Source organism: Phaenicophaeus curvirostris, chromosome 5 (genome assembly GCF_032191515.1).
Source record: "Phaenicophaeus curvirostris isolate KB17595 chromosome 5, BPBGC_Pcur_1.0, whole genome shotgun sequence".
Classification (NCBI taxonomy): domain Eukaryota; kingdom Metazoa; phylum Chordata; class Aves; order Cuculiformes; family Cuculidae; genus Phaenicophaeus; species Phaenicophaeus curvirostris.
Genome location: NC_091396.1, coordinates 54,137,926 through 54,161,832, shown reverse-complemented (window position 1 = coordinate 54,161,832; position 23,907 = coordinate 54,137,926). Strand labels below are relative to the sequence as shown.

The 23,907-nt window shown below is 35.3% G+C and overlaps 1 protein-coding gene across 4 annotated transcripts in view; it reads left to right on the top strand.

Annotated features, from left to right (window-relative positions):
• ATG2B (autophagy related 2B) overlaps window positions 1–21,471 on the top strand; it is a 47,933-nt gene extending 26,462 nt beyond the window's left edge. For all 4 annotated transcript variants that reach the window (XM_069858772.1, XM_069858774.1, XM_069858775.1 and 1 more), the window contains exons 24-42: window positions 1,114–1,220; window positions 1,490–1,582; window positions 2,382–2,452; window positions 3,372–3,448; window positions 3,670–3,840; window positions 4,321–4,462; window positions 5,389–5,591; window positions 6,170–6,396; window positions 7,095–7,203; window positions 8,525–8,719; window positions 9,306–9,407; window positions 10,992–11,070; window positions 11,692–11,896; window positions 12,855–12,924; window positions 13,930–14,012; window positions 14,452–14,573; window positions 14,750–14,904; window positions 15,875–16,024; window positions 17,048–21,471. In XM_069858772.1, the coding sequence (XP_069714873.1) occupies window positions 1,114–1,220; window positions 1,490–1,582; window positions 2,382–2,452; window positions 3,372–3,448; window positions 3,670–3,840; window positions 4,321–4,462; window positions 5,389–5,591; window positions 6,170–6,396; window positions 7,095–7,203; window positions 8,525–8,719; window positions 9,306–9,407; window positions 10,992–11,070; window positions 11,692–11,896; window positions 12,855–12,924; window positions 13,930–14,012; window positions 14,452–14,573; window positions 14,750–14,904; window positions 15,875–16,024; window positions 17,048–17,278 (2,592 nt within the window). In that variant the 3' untranslated portion in view covers window positions 17,279–21,471. The remainder of the gene's footprint in view (window positions 1–1,113; window positions 1,221–1,489; window positions 1,583–2,381; window positions 2,453–3,371; window positions 3,449–3,669; window positions 3,841–4,320; window positions 4,463–5,388; window positions 5,592–6,169; window positions 6,397–7,094; window positions 7,204–8,524; window positions 8,720–9,305; window positions 9,408–10,991; window positions 11,071–11,691; window positions 11,897–12,854; window positions 12,925–13,929; window positions 14,013–14,451; window positions 14,574–14,749; window positions 14,905–15,874; window positions 16,025–17,047) is intronic.
• Window positions 21,472–23,907: the final 2,436 nt, after the last annotated feature.

The following is a 23,907-nucleotide window of genomic DNA, read 5'->3' as shown; positions in this document are numbered from 1 at the left end:
AATGGAAACTTCTGAATTAGAAGGGTTGTACTGATAAGTGTAGATGCAGAAGTGGATGTATAGCAGACAGGGCTACAGACCCTTGATCTGGAAGCTGTGTGTAACCATGCATGAGCTAGGACATGCCATTAGCGCAGTAGCAGTATAGTGGCATGTACTTACACTGTACTGGATTACAGATAGTAAACCTTGACATTCAAGCTTATCCTGCTTTTCCTCCAGTATGTATGGCATGCTTATTTTTACATGTGTTTTTATTATATAACTGTATGGTATTGAAATTAGTGCTTTGACATCTGCTATGTCATTGCTTTTTTTCTCAGTACGGTGTTCCTGTGTGTTCTTACAGCCTGCTTTACACAATGCTGCTTATTTGCTCTGTGAATTTTGGCTCAATTAACAATGCTTGTAATGTGCTTGGGAATCTTTGGAGAGGGGGAATAAAAAATTGGCCAGAGATGAGAAGAGGAAATCATTAAAAGACTAGGAGTGTTGGTATGCCCTAAGCTTAGAAAAAATTAATAACTTTCATAGTGTTATATATTTGAAAGAGAACTGTGGCAGATCTTAAAGAGGAGGATTAGGAGTTGATTTTGTGCAGTAACAGATGAAATAACAATATATACAATGCTTGTGCACACATTTCTGATTCTGAGCATATTTTCCATTTCCTCCCCCTCACCAAAGAGAAAGATAACTTGAAGATAACTCTTAACAATGTAGAGTATTACGAGAAAAGTTGGCTTTAAAATACGAACATTATAATGACAACTGCAAAGAAAGATAAGTGAGATTCGTATTTTGGAAATGCTTTAAAAATGGATTGTGAGGCATTGTACAAGTAGCCACTTGGGCATCTATGGTCTGGTCTTTTCAATACCTTTGAGGCTGCATTTTGGGTGTTGTCTTTTTTTTCCCTATTTACATTCCATTTTTTTCTATATTAAGATACTGTGTAAGCACCTTTAAATATTTGAGATTAACTCCTTTTGCTTCTACTAATCAAGCATTTTATTGTCATACCTCTTACAGATTTTATCTTTTCTAGTGCATAATTGTTTATTAATTTCACAGATGTTCAAGTATTTATTATAATATATTTGTGACTTCTAGATTTTATATTTTTTGAATATTTCTGATGAGCCTGTTCTGGGATACAATCCTCCAGCTACAATTACAACTTTTCATGTACATCTGTGGAGTTGTGCTCTCGATTACAGGTAAGTAAGATACAACTGTATGGCACTTGGTGACGTTGCAGCTATTTATTAATTTTTTAGTAACATTTGAGTTTGCATGTTGTAAAGAATATTTATTTAGACTTATTTGGACAAGGTACTGTAACATAAATCCCTTGAACTGTAAGTAATTTAAAGTAGGATAAGCACTTGCTTAGGACTGGGAAGATCTAGTTAAGTAATCTGTCAGACTTTGATTGCACTTCTAAATAGGTAGAGTATTAATTTGTTTTTTTCCTATTTGTTGTTAGGCCTTTGTTTTTGCCAGTGAGATCTCTACTTACTGTTGAAACTTTCAGCATTTCCAGCAGCGTTGCAGTAGATAAATCCTCTTCTACTCTCAGGTATATTTTAAATGACTGTGAAACATAGAAGCTCCTGTAAAACTTGTGATGCCTGTCTACGGTTTTTGACCTAGGAAGCATTTGTGTTGTGTAAATGATCACACTGGTTTGCATCTTTTGAAATATAATTTGCTCATTTGTCATCCTTCTGTTTTATTAGGTTAAGTACATTTTTTTTTAATTGAATTGCTTCCTTTAACAACTGGCAGTTTTGCAACTTCTGATGTGGTTGAGAGATATCCTGAAATGAAATTATGCCTGTTTTGTTAATTAGTAGCATCTTAAGATTTCTTTAAGATTCGTTATTTAGAGACAGTGTGTTAATTAAGGAAATATTTACTGATTACTGACAATCTCTAACTTGTAAATAGTTTTCTTTCAACCTCAGGTGAGTATTCATTCTGTTATGCTTGTTCTGATATGAAACATCTGCTAAGTTGCTTGTTTCTATTGATACAACCTTACAGATGACTTTTGAAACGTGTATGTCTGTTACTTCATTAAAAAGCAGGCATAAAGGGAAGTAAGAAGTGTTGCTTCTGTATGCTGAAGGCATTACTTTTCATTATAGGAAGGGTTAAATATATAAACTGAAATGCAAATAAAATATAAGTAGTCATGGCAAAAATATCTTGCAATGATTGATATTATGAAAGGTTTGAAGTGAAGAATTTGGATTTAAGATATGCTGGATATATTTCTGTCTTAAATTTTTTCTATAGTCATTGCTTTTATCTGGTGAATTGCACAGCATTTCTTTAGCATATTTATTTCATGTTTTTGGTGTTTTATCTTTTAGGATAATTTTAGATGAAGCTGCTTTGCATTTGTCTGACAAGTGCAACACTGTTACAGTGAACCTCCAGAGAGGTAAGGTTGTTTCAGATGTCACTAACTAATTGCAAGGCCTAAAGGAACAAACTTAAAGGTATATTCAGCATATATAAAGGTTATTGAAGAAGAGGTCTAACGAATTGTGGAGCAGAAAGTTGAATATGAATTAATAATGCAGTGTTGATGAAAATCTGAGTGCTCCAGTTCAGATTTGTGGATGCAGAGGGACATCGGTGAACAGCAGCTTACAAGTTCCGTATTTTCTTGTTAGAGTTCCATAATGGAATTGTATTTGAAAAAAAAACTATTTTAAAAAATCTGGAGTTGACAGAGAAAGAAATCTTCATAGAAAAGAGATCTCATGTATACATTCTAAGTAGTTGAACTTGACAGGGGTTGTGTGGCACAAGGGCTGAGGAACTTGATTCAATATTTAACAAACGAATTGGAGAAATAATGAAACCCTCTGTCCACAAATGTGTGTTTTTAGCTTAGGTAAGAGATTTCTAGTGAGAGACAGGGTAAAGATATGCCTGTTTAAATAAAACAAGAAAGAAGGGAGATAGTGCTGAAAGATTAGTACAATGTGAAAATGTTCTTTCTCACTTCAACTAAAAAACTACTGCGATACTTAGTCACCTGCCTTTTGTGTGCCTTTACTTCTGTAACTTGCACTAATGGGATGAGGATAATATCATAAAAGATTACACTGCACACAGATGGTGGCAGTGGGAGGGATGTATTGGATTGAAAAGATTCAAGTTCTTGATTTGAGTAGCTGGAAACTTAAACTCAGAGTAATCCTCATAAAAGAAGGAAATGGAGGGGTATAAAATGTTTTGCTAAAAAAGATCCCTTTTTATTCTCATGCTGTTTCTAATTGTTCAACGACCAAACATGCATAGTAAGCACAATGTTTGTTATTAATTAAAAAAAAATATTCATTGCCTTTTAGATTATGTTCGTGTTATGGATATGGGACTGCTAGAACTAACCATTACAGCAGTAAAATCTGATTCTGATGAGGAAAGAGTAAGTATTTAATTAAATAAAATATACAATCTGCACAACATATTGTGATTTGAAAATTATTTTATTATACTTAGAGTCAGAAAGGTTTTTCAGTTTGTGTATACTATTTTTTTAGGTCATTTTTGTCTAGTTGATTAACTTAAACTGGGTATAGATGCTATTTTTATGGAACATTAGGTTGTTTTGAAGTGTATTCTTATCTTTTTATTGTTGTTGTCTAGACTAAGCCACGCTTTGAGCTGCACTGTTCCAGTGATGTAATCCATATCCGCACCTGCTCTGATTCATGTGCTGCACTAATGAATCTTATACAATATATTGCAAGTTACGGTGATTTACATCCACCCACAAAGACAGAGATTAAACGTGGAGTTAGCAAGCCAAAAATGAAGGTATAAAATAGAAAAACAATGTCAACTTAACTTTATGCTTCCCAGTAATATGTTTTAATTTTGATATCCCTATTCTATTTCAAAAGAAGATGACGTTTCCTGCAAAGAAATTAACAGATTGCATCTACCTTTAATATATGTGAGAGTAAAATATTTAGTGGCTTTTTTTCTGCTTTGGTTTCTACTTAATATTTTAAAATATTTTGTGTTGTTTACCTATTGTACTTTATTCTTCTGTAAAGAAAGAAATTCCAGGATGTATACAAGCTGTGCTAGTACTTGACGGTCTAAATAGCTTAACTGTATTATTCTAACTGCCTTTAGTCCTCTAGCTTGTAGTTTCAGCTCACTTGATTTAAAGTTCAAGTGTTACTTCTTAGAGTGCAAGAGCTGTGTATCAAGCCATTCTAGGGAAATCTTATTCAGTATGATATTGCAGTTGTCTTTAAAATGTAACTATGTATAGTACCCCTCCTACAGGTGGAGACCTTTAGCCAACCATCTTCCCATGGATCAGTCCTCGCTGAATCAGAGCAACAGATTTTACGGGATTTGATGAGCGATGCAATGGAAGAAATTGAGACTCAACAGACTGCTTCTGCCATGAAGCCAGAGTCCAATGGTAAAAATCCTCTGGAGGCATAATTATGTGTAAAGTACATAAAGTAAGAAGTAACATAAAAGTACTTTCATGAAGTACTTTTCTGGAAAGAAAATGGAAGGTTTTTTGTGTGTAGACAAGGCTACAACAAGAATGGGAGCATACCTTTGATGTCTTCAAACTGTCAGACAGCTTCTTGCTTTTATTAACAGTAATGCAAAAGTAGTTTAAGATTCTTGACAAAAACACATTACTGAGATAACAGTGAAAACAGCTATTCTGGCTTGGTGAGACTCTGTAAAGACCCTAAATTCTCTAGAATTGTAAGTTTATATGGTGTACTGCAATGTGAAGGAATCAAAGAGCTGTGTATGAAGGCAATCCAGGAAGATTATAGAGTTCCGAGTCACAGAAAGAACTTTTACCTACGAGGAAATCTTTCATTTATCAGATAGAAAAAAATTAATCAATTTTATCCCAGGAATATGATGTCTTCATCCTGGCTTGAGTTAAATCTAGTTTGAAATTGACTAAGGATTTTTGAACTGCATATAGAGAATTTGACTCTTATTTCCATGATGTCTGGGCCCCTCTTTGATGGTGGAAGATGAGCAGTCAGTATAGTACTCTTTAAGTAATTGATGCCATGGTCTTACTATCAGAATGAAAAATTTGCACATAAAATGTCTTTTTTTTACCTGTGAGGTTTTTTTTTACAAACATGTTTTTTCTATATTTTATAAGTTCATCTCTACTAATAAATAGTTACGGTTTTATTGTAATCCCTTTCAGTAAAGTGTTAAGTAGATTGGTTTTTGAAAGTTGTATTATATTTGTGATAGAAATTGATTGGAGATACAATAAGCAAAGTTATTTTGTTCATATTTTCATGTTTTGTAAAGATCTTTAAACTGAAACGTGTTTCTTCTCCCTCCTTCAACTCCCAGGAATTTTGGATGACAGATCTCAGACTCAGGAGCCGTCTTGCTCGGATCTGTTCCTGTTCCCAGATGAAAGTGGAAATGTCTCACAAGATACAAGTCCCACTTATGCTTCATTCACTCATCACTTGATGAGTGAGGCCATGGGAGATGTTCCTACAGAAAGTGATGATTTCTGCATTCTTTTTGCACCCAAAGCTGCTGTTGCTGTAAGAAACTTAAAGAATTACTGAAAATAAACTTCTATAAATGGGAGAAAAGTCTATGTGAGATCTGGAAAAATTAGATTTCTTAGCTTTTTATGGTTACTTAGTGATATTTTTATCAGTGGACAGAGTAGCAGAAAAATAATCCTTCTTGTTTGAAAGGAGCATTGTTACTGTTGGGAATGAATGCAAGTATTTCTAAATATCATTTTCTGTATCTTAGCAGTACGTAATTGCTCTCTGATCTGAATAGTATATAGAACGGTATTTGCATTTTTCCTACCATGTGGTCATATATTATCATTGCCATTTTGTCTTATAATGGTAATATGGTTAAAAAAAAGTTGTAAATAAAATTCAGTGTTTATCAAAATAGCAGCTTTGCACATTTTCTAATCTTTTATTAATTTACCTCATAATCCATGCTTTCAGTGCTTTTGTGGGCCTAAGATCCTTGCCAAACCTCAGAGAAAGTTTCTTTGTCACTTTATAGCACTGTCTATCTACTGCATTAAAAGATTTAGGAAACTATCAAATTTCACCTTCTCAATGCTATGTGTTTTGGGTTTTTTTTTAATTAGGAAAAAGAGGAAGAGCCAGTAATAAAAATAATGGTTGATGATGCAATTATCATAAAGGAAAATCATTTCAGCCAACCCATTAAAAAAGCAGATACAAGCAAATCTCCCCTTCATTTTCCTGTTCCTCTGGTACGCTATGTTGTAAAGGAGATCTCTCTTATTTGGCATCTTTATGGCGGAAGAGATTTTGGGACTGCACCACCAACATCTCCAGCTAAAAGTTTCATGTAAGTGTTTGATGAAATTCTGTGGATTAAACATTTAAAAATATCTAATTTTCCTTCGATTTGAGGTTAATGTCACTACTTAATCTCAAGGCTCCCTTACTTGCTTCTTCACTCTCTTCTCATGAGGAATCAATCAAGCAATGGGTTTGGGTTGGAGGCAAACTTAAAGATCATCTAAAATCTTTCTATTCAGTTTAGCTTCACACTCTAGACTATGTTTTTCCTGTGTCTCAACCTGGACAAGCTGGGTTTGGTTTTGGTGTGGTTTTGAGCTGGAGGAATATGTTTGCTTTTAAATGTTATACTAGAAGTTAAGTTTTCCTTCCTCAGGAGTCTGGGGCTTAAGGAGTGTTAAGAGGCTATTGCTATGGTAGCTGGAGTGTGATTTTCAAGGTGTTATGTAAGCTAAAGACAAATGTTATCACAGCCAAAATTAAGGAAGTGTTTTATGAATGTTTGTTTTGTGGGAAGCACACACGTAACATTCTATTTAAATATTCATTACTTGAGGTATGTGAAAGTTTTGGTTAACAGTAACACAACTTCCAGTATTTTTGTTGTATTTTCTAGTATTTTCCTCTTGTAGCTATTAAGATCCTGCTAAGCTATATCCAGTGAAACATACACACTTTCAGTGTTAGATTAATGGCAAGATAGCTTTAAGTTTAAGTGTATTTTTTCCTCTTTTATTTCACCAGAAGTCCCCATAGTTCTCCTTCTCATACACCAACGAGGCACGGACGGAGTACAGCATGTGGGGGAAGAGGAAGAAACCCAGACTTCCTAATGGAAATACAGTTAAGCAAGGTGAATGACAGAAACAGCTTCAGCCATGACTGTGTGTGAATATCTTCAAGTTTTGTAGCCATTCAATTTGAGGGGCATGGTTTAGTGATTGATAGGAATGGTTGGACTCTATGATCCTGTGGGTCTTTTCCAACCTAGTGATTCTGTGATTATAGCTTTCCATTGGAATTCGGTGGGATTTCTTCCATCAGTATAAATATCTAAGCACTTTGAAGGTGACGAACTTAGAATTTGTTTAACAAAAATGTATTTGTTCTTCTAATGTAGTATTGTTTACCTTCCAAATAAACATGTTTCTAAAGATGAAGGATATTTATTCTAATAAAGTTTCTGTTCATTTTAGGCACTCATTACAGCTGCTGTTCTGGGGCTTTCTTGTCTTCATTTTATACTGAATTGGTATACTTATAATGAAATTATTTTGCTAGAATGTTTAATCAGACCCATTTTTCCCCCTACTTGCACCCGTAACTTGGTGCAAGGCATAATAATAATAATGTTTAAACAAAAAAATTAAGAAGAGTGTCAAAACAGTAATGTTTCCAAGCATTTTTTATGAGAAACATGTTATTTTTGTCTTCAGCACTTTAAAATGTTCACTATCGCATGTTTGAGTACGAGGTGCACAAGTACAATGTTTCTTAACATCTCAGTATCTGCCCAGTAGAGGCCGCAGTTCTACATGCTGTCTGCTCTGCCTCATCGTGTTGCAGACGAGGATGCTATGGGGCTTACTGAGATGGAATAATTTGTGGGTAACCACAGGTCTTTGTAGTTCTCACTTTCAATCAAGATATGAGGAAAAGGAAAGAATTCTGAATTTTTTCAGGTTTAAGAAAGGTACTGTGTTAGAATTTATATGGACTAAAATGAGTAAAGAAAGAGGAAATGGAGACTGGAAGATGCCACTTGAAGTCTGTTGGTAGGGAAGAAATCTTCTTTTCCTAAGTGTAGTAGGTGCAGAATTGAGGAATTGCAAGGTTTCCCAGTACACACTTCAACATGATGTAAGATACATGCCAGGATTGAGAGGAAGAAGCAGAGATGATATTAAAGCAAAAAGCAAAACTTGTCTTACACAGATTCTATATTTCGGCTTGAATATGCATCCTAAAATATGAGCATGTACACAACTAGGAATTGGAAGGTTTCTGCTGCTAGGCATGCAAAAATCTGAATAGTTTTCAGAAATCATAATGTCATTCCTGTAAGTTTGAAATAGTAGACAGCTAGCTTTTAAAGTAGTGTGTGCTGTGTTATTTATGTATTGTTAAAGGTTATTTTTCACTGCAGTTGATTATGCTGGCTTTCTTTTTAAAAGGTGAAATTCCAGCATGAGGTATACCCTCCATGTGGTACAGAAGGTGAATCCAACCTTTTGGAGCAGCCAGCATCACGGCAGGTTTTTATTGTTCAAGACCTGGAGATTAGAGATCGCTTAGCTACATCACAGATGAATAAATTTCTCTATCTCTACTGCAGTAAGGAGATGCCCAGAAAAGCTCATTCAAACATGGTACAGTATGGAATATGTTAATTCATTATAATTACAGCAGTTGAACGGTCCTTGTAGGGATTGTACACATTTCTTCATCTTGCAGAAGAAGAAACATGAGGTCATGGAACACTGAAGTAGTATAAATTGTTGATAATTATTTGCTTGTCTCCTGATTGATATTTGAACCAGTTAAAAGATCAATTCAAATATTAGTGTGTCAGATGTTAATGACTTTGAGATTTGGTCAGTTGAAAAAAAAGTAGATATGCAGGACTACTTTGGTAGCTTCCAGATTTTTGGTTTTGAACAAAAATCTGCTTGCATAAATATGATTAGACATTTCACTAGACACGTAGAGTTGTAGTTTTATGATATGCTGTAGTCTTACTCATTTTCTAAAGGATGTATTTGTGGGTTTTTTTATTTATTTTAATTTTCTTTTTTACAAACCCCATGAATTATTTATTCAATATTAGCATTGTAATTGGTAAATGGAATCAGATTACTGCAGAGGTATTGCAGTAAATGTTTTTCCTAGATAGTGTTCTGAGATTTAATAATTATGAAAGTTACTACTTTAATTTATCTTGTTGCTTTTTTTCAGTTAACAGTTAAAGCGTTACATGTCCGTCCAGAGTCTGGCAGATCACCACAGGAGTGCTGTTTACGTGTTTCACTAATGCCACTTCGCCTCAATATTGACCAGGTTGGTTATGCCAGTGCAGGAAAACCAGACAATTCTCTTATTTATTTAATGATACTGTTTTTTTTTTTTTTTACCATATACTTGTAACTGTCATACATGTTTTATGATGTTTTTTTCTTGGTTTACTGCTGTTTTTTTATTTATAGCCAATCATGCACATCTTTGGATGTATACCTGTCTCTTCATATCTATATTAGAGCTTGCCTTCTTCTGCAGCTATTACCGAGACTAGCCTTTTCTTTAATTTCAAAACTAAGAATATTTATAGACCTGGCTGTTTACTCAGTAATACAAGTTATCTTCTGAGACTGAAATCATGGCTTTTAAAAAGCATTTACATGTTCTTGAATTATCTTGCATTGTTCATGAAGTGGCTTTGGTGTTTTTAATTGAAAAAAAAAAAATCATTAATCAAGAAGCTATTCACAACACGTTAGTCAAGTGCTGAAAGCTCTAGTCTTGCTATCAACTGCAGCAGAATGATGAGCAGAAATAAAATATACTGTTCTACTCTTTTAGCAGGCCTTTGTGTAAAGTATTATTCATATATTCAAATGGTCTGGTTCGTTTCTCCAGCAGTAAGGAAGCTACAGATGTTTGTGCAATCGAATTTAAAGTGCAGTTATTAGTCTTTGAGGTATTTCTTGCTTAATTTGCTATCTGCGGAGAGATGCATTTTTTTCCAAGAGCATTGTTATAAGTTCCTTACCTACCTTTGGTTTCCCTCAACATGCTATAGAGACCAGGTTTTCATTTTACTGTTAGAAAAATGGAACTCTGTATAGTTTATAATAATTTCTTACGGAAAAATAGCATGGAACTTCTGCCATCTAGTGAAGAAATGTGTCCCTCTGGATTACTTTTCTACGTCCTTTATCTTTTGTACCATAAACACAATTCACCTTTAGAACTTCTGCAAAATTAACCGTAGTTTTCTTGGAAGCACAGGGCTGCACGCAGTCACGTTATAAATTATTGTTATTACTCCGTAAGCTGTCTGCATATCAGTTGGAAACTTTAAAAAAGGAAAGGGATTCCAGATGTTCTCGATGACAGTATTAGCAAGACAACAGTGTGATGCATCCGTCAAAAATAAAAATGAGATGTAATAACTTTAAGACATTAATGAGGCGTTAATTGTAGAGTTATTAATGGCTGTTAATGAAGCAGTGGCAAGATCTGATCTAATTTGTCTGACCTTGCCAATATTAGAGATGAGTATAAACTGTACTTTAATGCCCTTTTACTGGAGATCAGAGAAAAGTAATAGCCACTAGAACACTTGGGTTCTGGAGCAATCTCCAAAATGAGAGATGAAGAAAACAACCATGGGGTTTTAAGACACAGCTAGATAGATTATGAAATCTTATTATTTGTAGCAGGAGGCAATGACCAAGAGGGACTTTATGATTTTTGTCCTAGATTTCTACGTGGCTTCTGCGCATGTTAAAGGATTAAAAAGAAGAAATGTGTTTGTATTCAAATCTGTGTAATAATAAAGAGCTGGAATAGTAGATAATGTTTTAGAAGATTGGTTATTTTTCTCTTTTGTTTAACCTAGTTGTATTTTATTTTTGACATTAGGATGCCTTGTTTTTCCTGAAGGATTTTTTCACTAGCCTCTCTACAGAAGTGGAACTCTTAGTTACTTCAGATCCTGAAGGTACACTTTTCAAAAATGAAAGTGCTGCTTCTTTCTCCTGTAAAGTTTATACTCGCCTATAAATTCACGTGCGAGTCTCATGTCTGTAAGAGAACTTACATTAGTGACCAAACCCCAACATTAGTAACTAATCTTCAAACTCTGGAACTTTGGGTATTAGTTTTGTGTTTTCATAAACACCAACAAAGGTCTTTAATGCCTGGGATCTCCATTGTATAAAATGTTTAACAAAAACGGGAGCTTATTTAATAAGAACTTCTGAAAAAAATTGAGGATTGTTTATCTAATATTAGGAGTTGTTAAATACGTTCTTTAACACCTCTTACCTAAAGGGTTATGATTATCTAATACCTTGAATTTGTGTAAACCCTAGAGAAAAGAATAGAGTTTAAGATTGTAAATAAGCACTACAATGTACGTAGACAGTTAAAGCGGTATTTCTCATCAACTACACCATCTGATGCCAAAACCAGTATGATATTCAAAAGCATGTTTCTACTAGTAATTATTATTGTGAGTTTTTTAGCAGCTATACTTTATGTTTTAACTTCTCTGTTTAATGTATAAACATATACTGTGAAGAATACAAGTTGGTAAACTATGTAAAATTTCTTATTGCAGTTAAGAAGTCTCCTGGTGCTGAAGCTACATGTAGTTTGCCCAGGCATGTCAGCAGCCTTAAGGATCCAAGTCCAGTGATATCTTTCTCATCACATAAGCAAGCAAATGAAAATGGTAACATTGATTCTTTGGATGTGGTTAATGGTGATGATCATAATTTATCAGAAGAAGTGACTTCATACAGTGATCAGCCAATATTTTTCAGGTAAATTTTTGTTACAAAATTTCCAGTGACACAGAGTTGTTCTGCTGAACATCTTAAAGTGTGAGGATAAAATTATTTAGACCTTATGACAAGGTGCATTTTTTTTTTGTTTGTTTACTGACTGGTGGTGGATATAAAATATATTTGTTTCTGTCATTTAAAGGTAACTAATGATTTTTTATTCAATTTTTGCACACCACTGTGCACAAGAAAATAAAATTATTTAAAGCTCTCCCACGTACCGAACCAGTAATGAGGTGTTTTAGAAATAGAGAGAGCAGTCTTTTGCTTGTAGGTCTAACAATGTAAATGAGATCGAAAATGTGAGTATATAAAGGAGATGAATATCATGGGAGACTACAAGATTAAAATATTACAGGAGAAACTCTAATGTGGTCCTGACTGAGAAGTGATTATAAAAATTGCAGCTTGTTACGCAGAAACATTTTCTTGTGTATTTGGATCATAAGTGCCTCTAACAAGTGCGTGCTTTGGCACGCACTGCAGAGCTAAATTATGAGAGAATGACTGTGGTTCTATTTCATCTTATACATCACCCGCAGGTTTGTTTTTTTTTTTTAAATAATTCCAGATGCCAGGCTAAATTTTGTCCACAGAACCATCATTTGCCATACTTTTTTTTTGAAACTGAAATTAATGCTATGAAAATTGAGGGATGATGATCACCTGCAGGATTAGTAGCACTTTTGCAGGACTGTTAAAATTATAAATGCTAACCTCTACTAGAGTATTCATAAACCAAGAAAAGCTGAATGTGCCGCTATATTTTGTACACTTGCTCTGAAGTACCCATGCAGTAACTAGCAGATTTATGGTTTATAGAAAAGGGTGTGGCATTTTATTTCAGGTGAATAGGAAACCCTGGATTTCATTTTGGAAGAACAATTCTATTTCCTTTTCAGGTTTCTCACTGTAAAATTTCCTTTGTGTATTCCAGAGAATTTCGTTTTACATCAGAAGTTCCAATACGGCTTGATTACCATGGCAAACATCTATCAATGGATCAGGTTTGTGTATAATGCTGATGTTGTATAGCAAAAAATTTATGATATTTGTTTTGTATTTATTCCCCTGAGGTGTATTTTATGCCTAATTATGATTGATGTGATCTTAAGAAACGTTGAATGTGCTCCACCCCTCCACCCCACCCCCCCCACCCCCCACCCCCGCCCCGGCTTAGTTTCAATAGAGCTTAACATTGTCTCACCCTTAATTTGAAAACTAGGGAGTGAATCCTCCAGATACTATTAAGTTAGAATGAGACTTTTGAGTCTCATTCTGTCAACTCAATGACTGGCAGGAAATCTTTCTACACAGCTGTGGTGTCCCTCAAAGGATGATACTACTATCTAATGCCAGAATTATGCATTATATTTTCTTCCTCATTAATGCTGGAATAAAGTTGTTTGTTGTTTCCCCATCTTGTTTCCTTCCCTTGCAGTCTAGTAATATGTGGGCTTCAGTGGCAATGGCAGAATTGAATGCAGATTAAAAAATGCTCATGGTTCTTCTTCAGATATGTGTGGGTTATCATGCTGAGATTACAGAGCAGACCTCAAAAAATCCTGTTTGCACAACCAGATTTGTACTGTGATGGCAAATCAGTGAAAAAACATGGACAAGTAAAAGCAGCAACTGTTTATGCTTGCACCACGGCCAAAGAAATCAAAACATGAAATAACTTTAGAATGCCTGTAACACGCTAATGCCAAAGCGATGTTTACATAATTTGCTATGTCTTAGTATTTCTGAAGAAGCCTTCTTGAACCTGGGTGTTTTTCTTAGAGTAGCTGATTAGGCTAGATTCCATTTTTTGCAGGTTTTCCTGTAACATAATTAATGGAATCATTGAATCATAAAACTCATAGCACTGTAAGGAGTAGCATTTGTGAGACTGTGAGATGATCAATTTAGATAGAAATACCTGCAATAAATTGAGGTGATGAAGTTTCTCCCCTATGGATTGTACAGGATGAGTAAACTCATGTGATAACAAAATATTTCACTTACAGGGAACTCTAGCTGGGATTCTTATTGGGCTTGCACAGTTAAACTGCTCAGAATTAAAGCTGAAGAGACTTTGTTACAGGCATGGGTGAGTTTATTGAATTGTAGACTAACTTTGGTATTCCAAATTGAACAAGTTTATTGTAAATAACTGAACGTAGCAAGCAAAAAGCAAATTCTCTGATAAGATGCACTTTTTTGACCTTACAGATATTTCTTAATTCTAGTTTTTGTTGAATACGTAGCATTCAAGAACTTCATCTGTTTTCAGGAGAGTATGTGCTGGTCTTGGTGCTAAGCTCTTGTAATTTTATTTGTATATTTATTTCCTGTTGAATTGGATGTGATTATGCAGTCTTGAACTTCTGTTTTGCAAAGCACATGCACATTAAATGCTTGAGTTGACCAGTGGCTATGAAAGATAGCACTTAAACAGCTTTCTTTTGCTTAAGTGATTTAAATGAGTAATGCATTTGTCTTATTAGGAATTGTATGTTTTAAAATACTAATAATTTGATTTAATTTAGTTTATTAGGTGTTGATAAGTTGTTCTCCTATGCCATCAGTGAATGGCTCAATGATATAAAGAAAAACCAGCTGCCAGGAATTTTGGGAGGAGTAGGGCCCATGCATTCACTAGTGCAGTTAGGTAAGTTAATTCTTGTTTCTATTCAGATACATATTGCAGTTGTTCTTTTTAATAAAAAAAACCAAAACAACAATCAACCAGGCCTGCCCCTCCCAAAAAAAAAGAGAACCCAACCCATAAACAATGTTGACACTTGTTTTCACTTCCTAACTATGGTGTTCTGTATACGTTTTCAGTCCAAGGTCTGAAAGACTTGGTGTGGTTACCGATAGAGCAGTACCGAAAGGATGGCCGTATTGTAAGAGGCTTTCAAAGAGGAGCAGCTTCTTTTGGGACTTCCACTGCAATGGCTGCACTGGAGCTAACAAACAGAATGGTTCAGACTATACAGGTATAGTGTATTACTTTATTTAAGGTTGTGATTATGTCTTAAAAAAAGCAGCTGTATAAATAGGAAATCAGAGAGTGGACAAAGCTTGCAGCAGTCTGTGAGGTAAGAACTGTGGCATCAAATGCAGTGGTTAGAAAATTGTGCTATAATATTGCTGAATACCCAAGCTGTTACACATTTATTGATGTTTTTAATGTTTTACAGCATACAGCTTAATGTTAAAATACTTGGATGCACAAAAATATCATTGATATTGAGAAAGATGAGTTCTTTGCATGTATATTTTCCAGTAACAGATACTTACCTTTTTAAAATTGTTAGGTTATTTGTGTTTAATTAAAAAAAAAACAAATAATCAAACCAGGAACCTAAAACAAACACACAAACAGTATTGGTTTTGAGGCTTTTTTTTGTGTTGATGTACACTAAGTCCATTAAGTTTTCTGAATTTAAGCCTAAAGTAATCTTGTATTAAAGCGCTAATAAATTTTTTGTTCCTTGATGTAAAATAGAGAATGAAAATACATTTTTGTCACTTAATTTTGCAAAAATTGTATATGAGCATATGTCTGACCATATGTAGTAAAGACCAGTGGTGGTATTCACATGAGTGGAATTCTGTGCATGCTTGTGTGTTTGTAAGAAAAACATAAAAAATAATCTAATGTTTCAATTTCTGTCTTGAGGATTTTGTACAGATGAGAGGATGCCTTTGAATGAATGACAGTTGAAAAGGGATGAAGACCCTATCAAAACCTACAACACTTGTCCTTTCATTATCAAAGTTAATGTATAGTTACAGCTATACTCATTCTAGATGTCCTTGTTAGAAACCTTAATCTGATACAAATAAATATTATTTGTGGAGTTAGCATCTTTTTATTTCAATAAAGTCACCCTGTTAGTTTTTTTAAGTTTGTGACTGGATGTCAAGATTCTTATATATTTTGCATTTGCTCCTGATCTTCAGGCAGCTGCAGAAACTGCGTATGACATGGTATCACCAGGGCCTACTTTTATTGAAGCAAAAAAGATCAAACGATTCCCTCGCCATCGTTTAGCTCATCAGCCAGTAGACCTACGGGAAGGTGTAGCCAAAGCATACAGCGTAGTAAAAGAGGTGAGTGCAAAAGTAATTGTCCTAACCAAACTCAAGAATTATTTCTTAAGGCAACAAATAAAATATCAGGTGTTAGTTGAAGCTGACCAAATGAAGAAACTTTGCATGGCAGAATCGGAGAAGCAAACTAAGATTTTATGCAGATAAGTGTGAACAGGGCTTCAGTGCTATACAGCTGTGAGTTTTTTTGGTTTGTTCCAGGTTAGCACCCTCCCCAACCTGGTCAGTAGTGAAAACTAGGCAACTTTTAGTCCCAATCCCCAGACAGACAAGGACTGACCCTTCTGATCACTAAGTTTTCTGTACTGAGTATGATGTATATGGCATGGAATACTACTTTAGCCAGGCTGGGTCACCTGTCCTGTATGGCCCTCCTAGGCTTGTGACTTCTTTCTCCACCAGCTCTGGGGTGGCCTTTACATAGGAGTAGGTCTGAGCAGTAGTGTCTCTACACACCAATGGCCTATTACCTTGCTGATAACTAGAAGGCTTAGCTGAAAATTCAGAGAAATATGTTCTGCTTTCTGCTTTAGCCTATGTTCTGAGTCGTAAACCTGATTTGCTACCCCCCACTGTCCATCCTTACCTAGGATATAATAGCATAGTGCTAGATTTAAACAAAGTGAAAGCTGTCTTTACCATAACAGTATATTAAAAATTGGAACGCTGGCCTGTTGTTATTCTACTTTTTGTATTATACTTTGTTAGTTGCACGTGATACTGTGTCTAGGAAGTTAGGTCTTAGATGGGGAATTTTCAGTGTATTCTGTCACTTTTTAATAGCTCACAGTACCCACAGCTGCTTCCCTTATGTGCAGTAAGTGCCATCAGAGAAATATTTTCATGTAAGTTCATAGTAGCGTTATTTTAAGTTCAGTTAGAAGAACTAAGTCATATTTGTATCAGTACTGTTGTACTACAGTTATAATGCAAAACAAGACAAATGCGGAGAAGTTTAAGTTTTGCTTAAAATTGGGGGGAATTGCTTTTTCATTTTAACTGATTTATGTTAATTTTTTGAAGGGGATTACTGACACAGCCCAAACCATCTATGAGACTGCTGCTCGTGAGCATGAAAACAGAGGAGTAACTGGAGCAGTAGGAGGAGTCCTCCGCCAAATTCCGCCAACTGTGGTGAAACCTTTCATTGTAGCAACAGAGGCAACTTCAAATGTTCTAGGTGGAATGAGAAACCAGATCAGGCCAGATGTGCGTCAAGAAGAGTCTCAGAAATGGCGCCTTGGGGAGGACTGAGATTGTAAATCTAGCCCAGCAGGCAGGTAGCTAGGCTGGAAATGTGAAGATGGTCCTGTCGGTAGCTTTAGATGGAGCTCACTTTTTGTCATGCTCACCTCAGGAACAAACGAGTTTTTCAACTATTGTTAGCAAAACATCCAACCAAAAATATTTATGGAGTGAAAAGAAAATTGGTACTTGCTTATACTGTGTTACCAATACATTTGGTAGATAGTGCCAAACATAGCGAAGCATGTGATGCCAACTGAAAGGCATGCTTGTTCTGTTTATTTACCATATTTTTCTTGGTACATTCAACATCTGAATCAGTAACCTGTATGGTGAAACTAAATATACTTTAAAGATATTTTTGAGCATAGTCAAAGAACTGTTTTCAACAAAGGGCTCTGCAGATGCTCTTCACTGACTAAAGGATAAAAGCTTTCATTTTGTATGTGAGACATGAAGGCTATATAATATGGAAGCAGATAAGATAATATCATTTAGTAGTCATAAGCATCGCTTTTAGCGTGGCACTTACAGCAAGTGCAAGCTTGATAACTGTTCAGAATTTAGATTCAGTGTTGATACAGCTATGAACAGGTTTTGTTCCTAAATATTAAATACCTACTTTTGTGGGTCTTTGAAGAACCTGAATGTTGCAGAATTGTTCTGTTGTGTTGCACTTTAAAGGATATGGCCTGTATATTGTGCTTTTTTATAGTGTGAATAAAATGTAATGTGCATTATCTTTTATGTGATTTAGAAGCTTACACAACTTACTGAAAAGAACATCATTTGATGATGATCCTACAGAAAAGTGTCTTAAATCTGTTTAAACTACTCATATGGAGAAACACTTTTGTCTTCTGTTACACTAATTACAGTTGTTAAAAATAACTGTTCTTCAGGAAAATGGCAGTTAAATATTGTTGTGGCCAACAGTTCTTTGTAAGAATGAGAAATCCTGAGTAAAGTAAAAATGAATTATTTCATAATTCCATAGTTAAGGCTCTATACATACTTTATTTTAATAATCTGCTTCTATTTAAAATTCATGTTGTTGCAAAGTTGTTGCTATCTTAAGGTGTTTTAATTTGTGTCATCATTTATTTGACAATGAATATTTAGGGTCATTTAATTTGAACTGAGGGTGGGTGAGAGGATTTTAAAGAAACTAACAAACAACAAAACTTCAAAAATTGAAGTTGATATCGACATTATTTACAATTTAATAGGTGCCCAGGTTCTCCACAGAGATTCATTAAGTAACTGACATTGTGCTGTTTCTGGGCAGTTGAAAGGCTCAGCAGCTGCTGTGCAGGAATAAACTTTTTATCCTCCATATTTTGCTAATAGAAGGGGAAAAAAAGTAAAGACTATTCTGAATAGAAAAACACTTGGTTTGAATTTTGACACTTTGGATGACTACCCAAAACATAAGTTTGTCTTAGTCCTGTGTTTGTCATATATGGAAATCCTGCAAATATGCTGTGTGGAAAGCCCCCACTGAAAGAGGGACATTGAATACTTTTGATCAGACTTTAGTCTCTGAGGATGATGAGGAAGTAAGTTTCCCCTCCCATATATTTAATACCTGTCACTAGCAAAAACTTTGCTTACGGGCCTTACAGGACAAATAGTGTAAGAAGGAAAGGTGTTACTGCTTGTTCATCCTGATACTGTGTTAGCTATTCCTGAACACCAAAGAATCTATCAGGGGAGTAAATGAGTTGAAAATGTCCCCTGTGCTGGGAAGAATTTTTCAGCCTGCTTTATTATTCTTTATAAAACAAAACTCCAGTTGCAAATTCTTGCATTGGGTGACAGGTGATATTAGAACGTTTTGTTTTCATTCACTGGAGTCAATTAAGTTGTATGCTTTGAAGACCTGATTATTTTTGTTAAATGCCTTGCTGTAAGCAGGAGGAGATGCTTTGGAGAGAACAAATGACATGAAGTATTTTCTGATATGAAAGTATTTACTGTAGTTCATACTTATGTCCAGTAACTAGAGACCTCTGCTTTAGCGAGAGCTCAAAGCTTGAGCCTTTTGCCCAGGAGCAAGTTCCATGTCTGCAGTTTGACATCTCCTGAATGCCTTCTCAAGAACTGCTGATGAGTCAATGCAAGTAAGTAGCAATGCATCATTTTGATTTGCAGTTACCATACCATTTAATTTTGGCTGGTCCAGTTAATTGGTATATTCTGTAATAGTATGAATCTACGTATTTTATTCCTTTTTGACATTGCTGAAGAGGAGCAGTGGCATTTCAGTGTTTGTTTCATTTTCAGTGCTGTCATGATCTGATTGTGCTGCAATGCAATTAGAATATATTTTTATAAGAGGGCAAGTTGTCAAGCTAAAACATTTTTTGGAGTGTCTCTGCCAGCAGTATAGACTGTACAAATTCATTAAACTTCACTTTTCACTATGGAAACCTTTGCTTTTATTGCTTGCACTTTATTGAGCCTTTTCAGTGAAACAGATTTAAATTTTTTCCAATATTTTATTTTTATGAGCAGTTTCTTAAATTTTAGATCTGTGTTCTGCATCGTTTTCAGTTGTAACACGATCTTGCAGTGTTTGAAATGTTTAAAAAGAAAACCCAGAAAACACAAAGCTCACCAAACTGATATTTACATTAGGACCTTATTTTCAAAATGTGTCTTCTGTGGAGTGGTTTATGCTTTAAATCACAGAAGTATGTGTTGTGTCTGAGAAGGGATTCATCAAACGCTGTGCTCAATACAAGTTTTCAGGCACTTAAAAAAACCTAGAAAAAATGAGATTTGACTCTGAACATATTTCCTGGAAATGGAAGCCTATGGATATGTTACCGTATCCTCTGGTAGCATAAGGAGATCTGCAAATATATTGTACTTGAATTTTCCACGGAAATCAGTTGTTGTAGATACTAGCACTTTTCATATTTGTAATAGGTATAAACTGAAACAGTCCATATTTAATGTGCAAATTGTCTGATACTGAACTGATTACATGACTGCTACTGCTATTACTTAGTCCAATACTGTCCTGATAGGAAAGCCAGGATTGACAGCTCTAAGCATCTTGGCACTTCAGGTAATGTACTGAGTGCCTGGGAAGTGGCTGAAAAAAAGATGTATCTTGAAAAAAGACAGCAAAATCCATACTTCATAAGAATTTTAGCAGCAACCAAGAGCAACAAATCATCACATCCATGTAAAGGCAGCTTCCATTTTCTTTCCAATATCTGCTGACAGCTCCTAAATGCTACAGCTTTATAGGAATACAGTGTACTCTGTGTACTTGCCTGATGATAATCATTGGGTATGTCACCAGTGAGTTCATATGTGCTGAAGGGATGTTTCTGTGTTTATTTTCTCATTGAGTGGTTGATTGTGACCATATGTTGCTTACTTTAATTTACAGTTGCTTAATTGAGTCTCCAAGAAAGGTTTCTTAATAAACTAAAAAGCTGTTAAATTGTTATGAACAAGATGCTCTTACTGAACGTGATCCATATACCTGCAGATGTGATACTGATTTTACTTTAAATACTGAAATGTATGCATTTTGTAAAACAAGATCCAAGAATTTGTTTAGAGTAGTTAAATGTTTCTAAATCTTTTAAGTATCCTAAATCTCACAGCAATATAAGCATTGTCAGAAAAGATGTGGGTATTTGTTGGTTTGATCCTTAGTGTGCGTAGTCCTCTCAGCCTCCAGGCCTCATGATTTAAGCTGCTGACAACTGTTTTAAGTTGCTCTACATGCTGAATCTTGTTTACAATTAAAAAATTAAATACTACAAATGAAGTACACATGCATTTGTATTGGATTTCTTAATAGTAAGGTAGCGAGGACAGAAACAGCAATTTGTGTATATGTTTGTGTATATTTTTACATTTTTGCATTTATAGTAGTTTTGTGGTATGGTTTGTATATAGTTTGCTAGTGTAAAGAATATACTCTCATGAAACAGAAACCACTGTTGAAGGGAATTGACTATTTCAACTTGAGTTATTTTGCTTGAAGTTCTCGTCCCCTCAGTATGTCTTCGAGAATTATTTTTGACCATAATTTACACGGCACCAGAAGTGTATATTTTAGCTTATTAAAGTGCTGAAAGGCCTGAGTGCAAATAGGTTGTCCTGTTAAATGTGCTTAATGGAAAAAACACAAATTTGTAACAATATATAAATAAATACCTTAATTTGTTCCTTGAGTTTGTTTTCTCTACCTATGAATCTAACTAATATAGAAGACAGTCTCCCAAAATAACAGAAGTTAACTGTTAAAGCTTTTTGCCTACTTGACTATACAGATGTGCCTTAAAAATTAAAAAGAAGTTTTATATTGGGGAAAACATTAACCCAGCTCTGTTGTGCATCAGCCCAGTGCTCTTTAACTGTATGATTACATATCGTGTCTACTGTAGGGCTGTTGTTGCCTTTAGTTAGTGTATTTCTTACCTCCATATTCAGTGGATATTTTAAAGCTTTATTAGCTTCCAAACTGTGTAAAAATGCAAAATAATTCCTTTCAAGATGGTTCTATGATGCTTGTCCCACAGGCATTTAGTTACAAGTGACTGAAAAGAGATCTTAAAATGCTGAGTAGTATTAAATACTGGTGACGGTGCCAGCTTCCTGGATGATAAGAGCGAATAATTTTCTGCTGAGTTTTGTAACATTCTTATAGGTTAGGGGAGCAAAAAATGTCACTGTATGATGCCTGGATAACTATTCTGACAGTAACCCTTCATTTGAGAAAGAAACTGAATCCCACCTTGTGCAGCTCCTCCTTCCGCTTTTTTTTTTTTTTTTAAGGAAGACCTCATGTGAACTGACTTCCAATTTCAGTATTTTTATTTAAAAGCTTTTAATTTTTTTTTTCTTTATTTAAGGAAGTTCTGTATAAACAGAATGAGAAAGCGTAAGGTTTTTTTCATTTACAAGCAAGGTGGACAAGTTTCTTAGCTTTTCTAAACATTGCTCATAGCATTGATCAATGATATTTCAATAAATACTATGTTGAAGAGAAATAGGAACCACAGAGGAGAAATAGGAACCACAGAGGTTAAATAGGGCATGGCTTGGAATTGGTCATTGATCATCCTGAGAAAGAATGGAAAATTAAAGGAAATTATTTTGCTTGGCCCCAGTGCTTTTCTTTCATAGATCTAAAGTGATAAAGTTGCAGACTCCTGTGATTTGCCATCTGTGCTTCACTGGATTTTTGAGACTTCTGTCACTTGTAAGAAAAAAAAAAAATGGAAAAACTACCAGTAAGTGTTTGTGGTTCTGTGAATTTGTCTGCTGTAGTTCTAGCTTGTATCCACAAAACATATATCTGCATGTCCAGAACACCAGACTTCTCTTTGCTCAGAGGAGCCCTAGGGAGATGATACAAGATGACAGAAGCTGGGATTGCAACCCAAGGAAAGTATTAAAGATCTATTTCTCTTCTTGATACTGAGGTGTACCAAGGATACTCCTGATGTCTCCAGGTTAGTCAGAAGAACAGAGGAGACTGAGACTTCATAGCCACCTAACTGAGAATTACTGCTGCTAACAGAATTGAGGGGAAGCCATGAGTATGACACACCCACCTGGAACAACATTAACTGGTGTCCTTGAACTGTGTTCTTAATTGAGGATGATCTGGGCTGCAGTGTTCCTTTTTCTTAGGTTCTCCCACCCTTTCCTGTTAGTGTTTTTTGTTAGTAACCTTTCAAATGTGATGTTAAGTGATGTGGTTTTTCTGCCAATTCATATTTCTAGCAAGTAGTTTTCTAAGCCATCTGATGGTACAATACGTGATAAAAGCATAAAGCTGCCTTTTTTTGGCAGATGAACTGATTTCAAAGCTATTTTGTTCTAAAGTGGAGTGTTTATATGAAAGCAGAATTTACTGAAGGGCAGCAGGGGAGTATTTACAGCCCCAACAGGCAAGGAAACAGTTCAGGCTCCTTAGATGTTTGTCACGAGGATTTGTGGGAGAGCGTAATTCTGTTCTCAGCCTGTCATTTGTGTGTCTAATTATTTGCTGTTATCAATTTTATTCTGTATGAGGTAGGAGTGTGAGTGTCAAATTTGCCTCGTGAGCCATGTGTGGAAGCCGCCATGTACCTCTATAAGCAGGAGAAGTTACTTCACTTTAGGGGATATGACTACCCGTGCCTCAGCACAAAGCTCAATAAAACGGGATTTGGTCCATTGCAGATCATGGGCACAAACATAAAATGAGCTACTCAGCAGCTCTCAGCTGCCTCAGTAAGAAAGCTTTAACTTTCACCTCTGTCGGTTGTTTGGTACTGAATAATCACTGGAGGCTGCAACAACTCCATGAATCTCACAGCACTTCTTTCCTTTTGTCCTTTTATCACTTCTGCCTGTTAAGCTTCAAAATACTTCCTCCTGTGTGTACAACACTATCTGAGGGAGGCTTATGGCTGTTTGTAAGTGAAAAGAGCTGTGAGTTTGATGACATTTGACGCTGCTGCACTGTTCATTGTAACACTGGCAGATTTTGGCTAAATGGCAGGTCAAGAGACCAGAAAGCATGCAGGCACGGTGTGCTGAACCACACTTTCTAAAAGAAGAAAGACCACATGATGTGCTGTGAGAGTGTTTATAAAACCATGACACCAGTTTTGCTA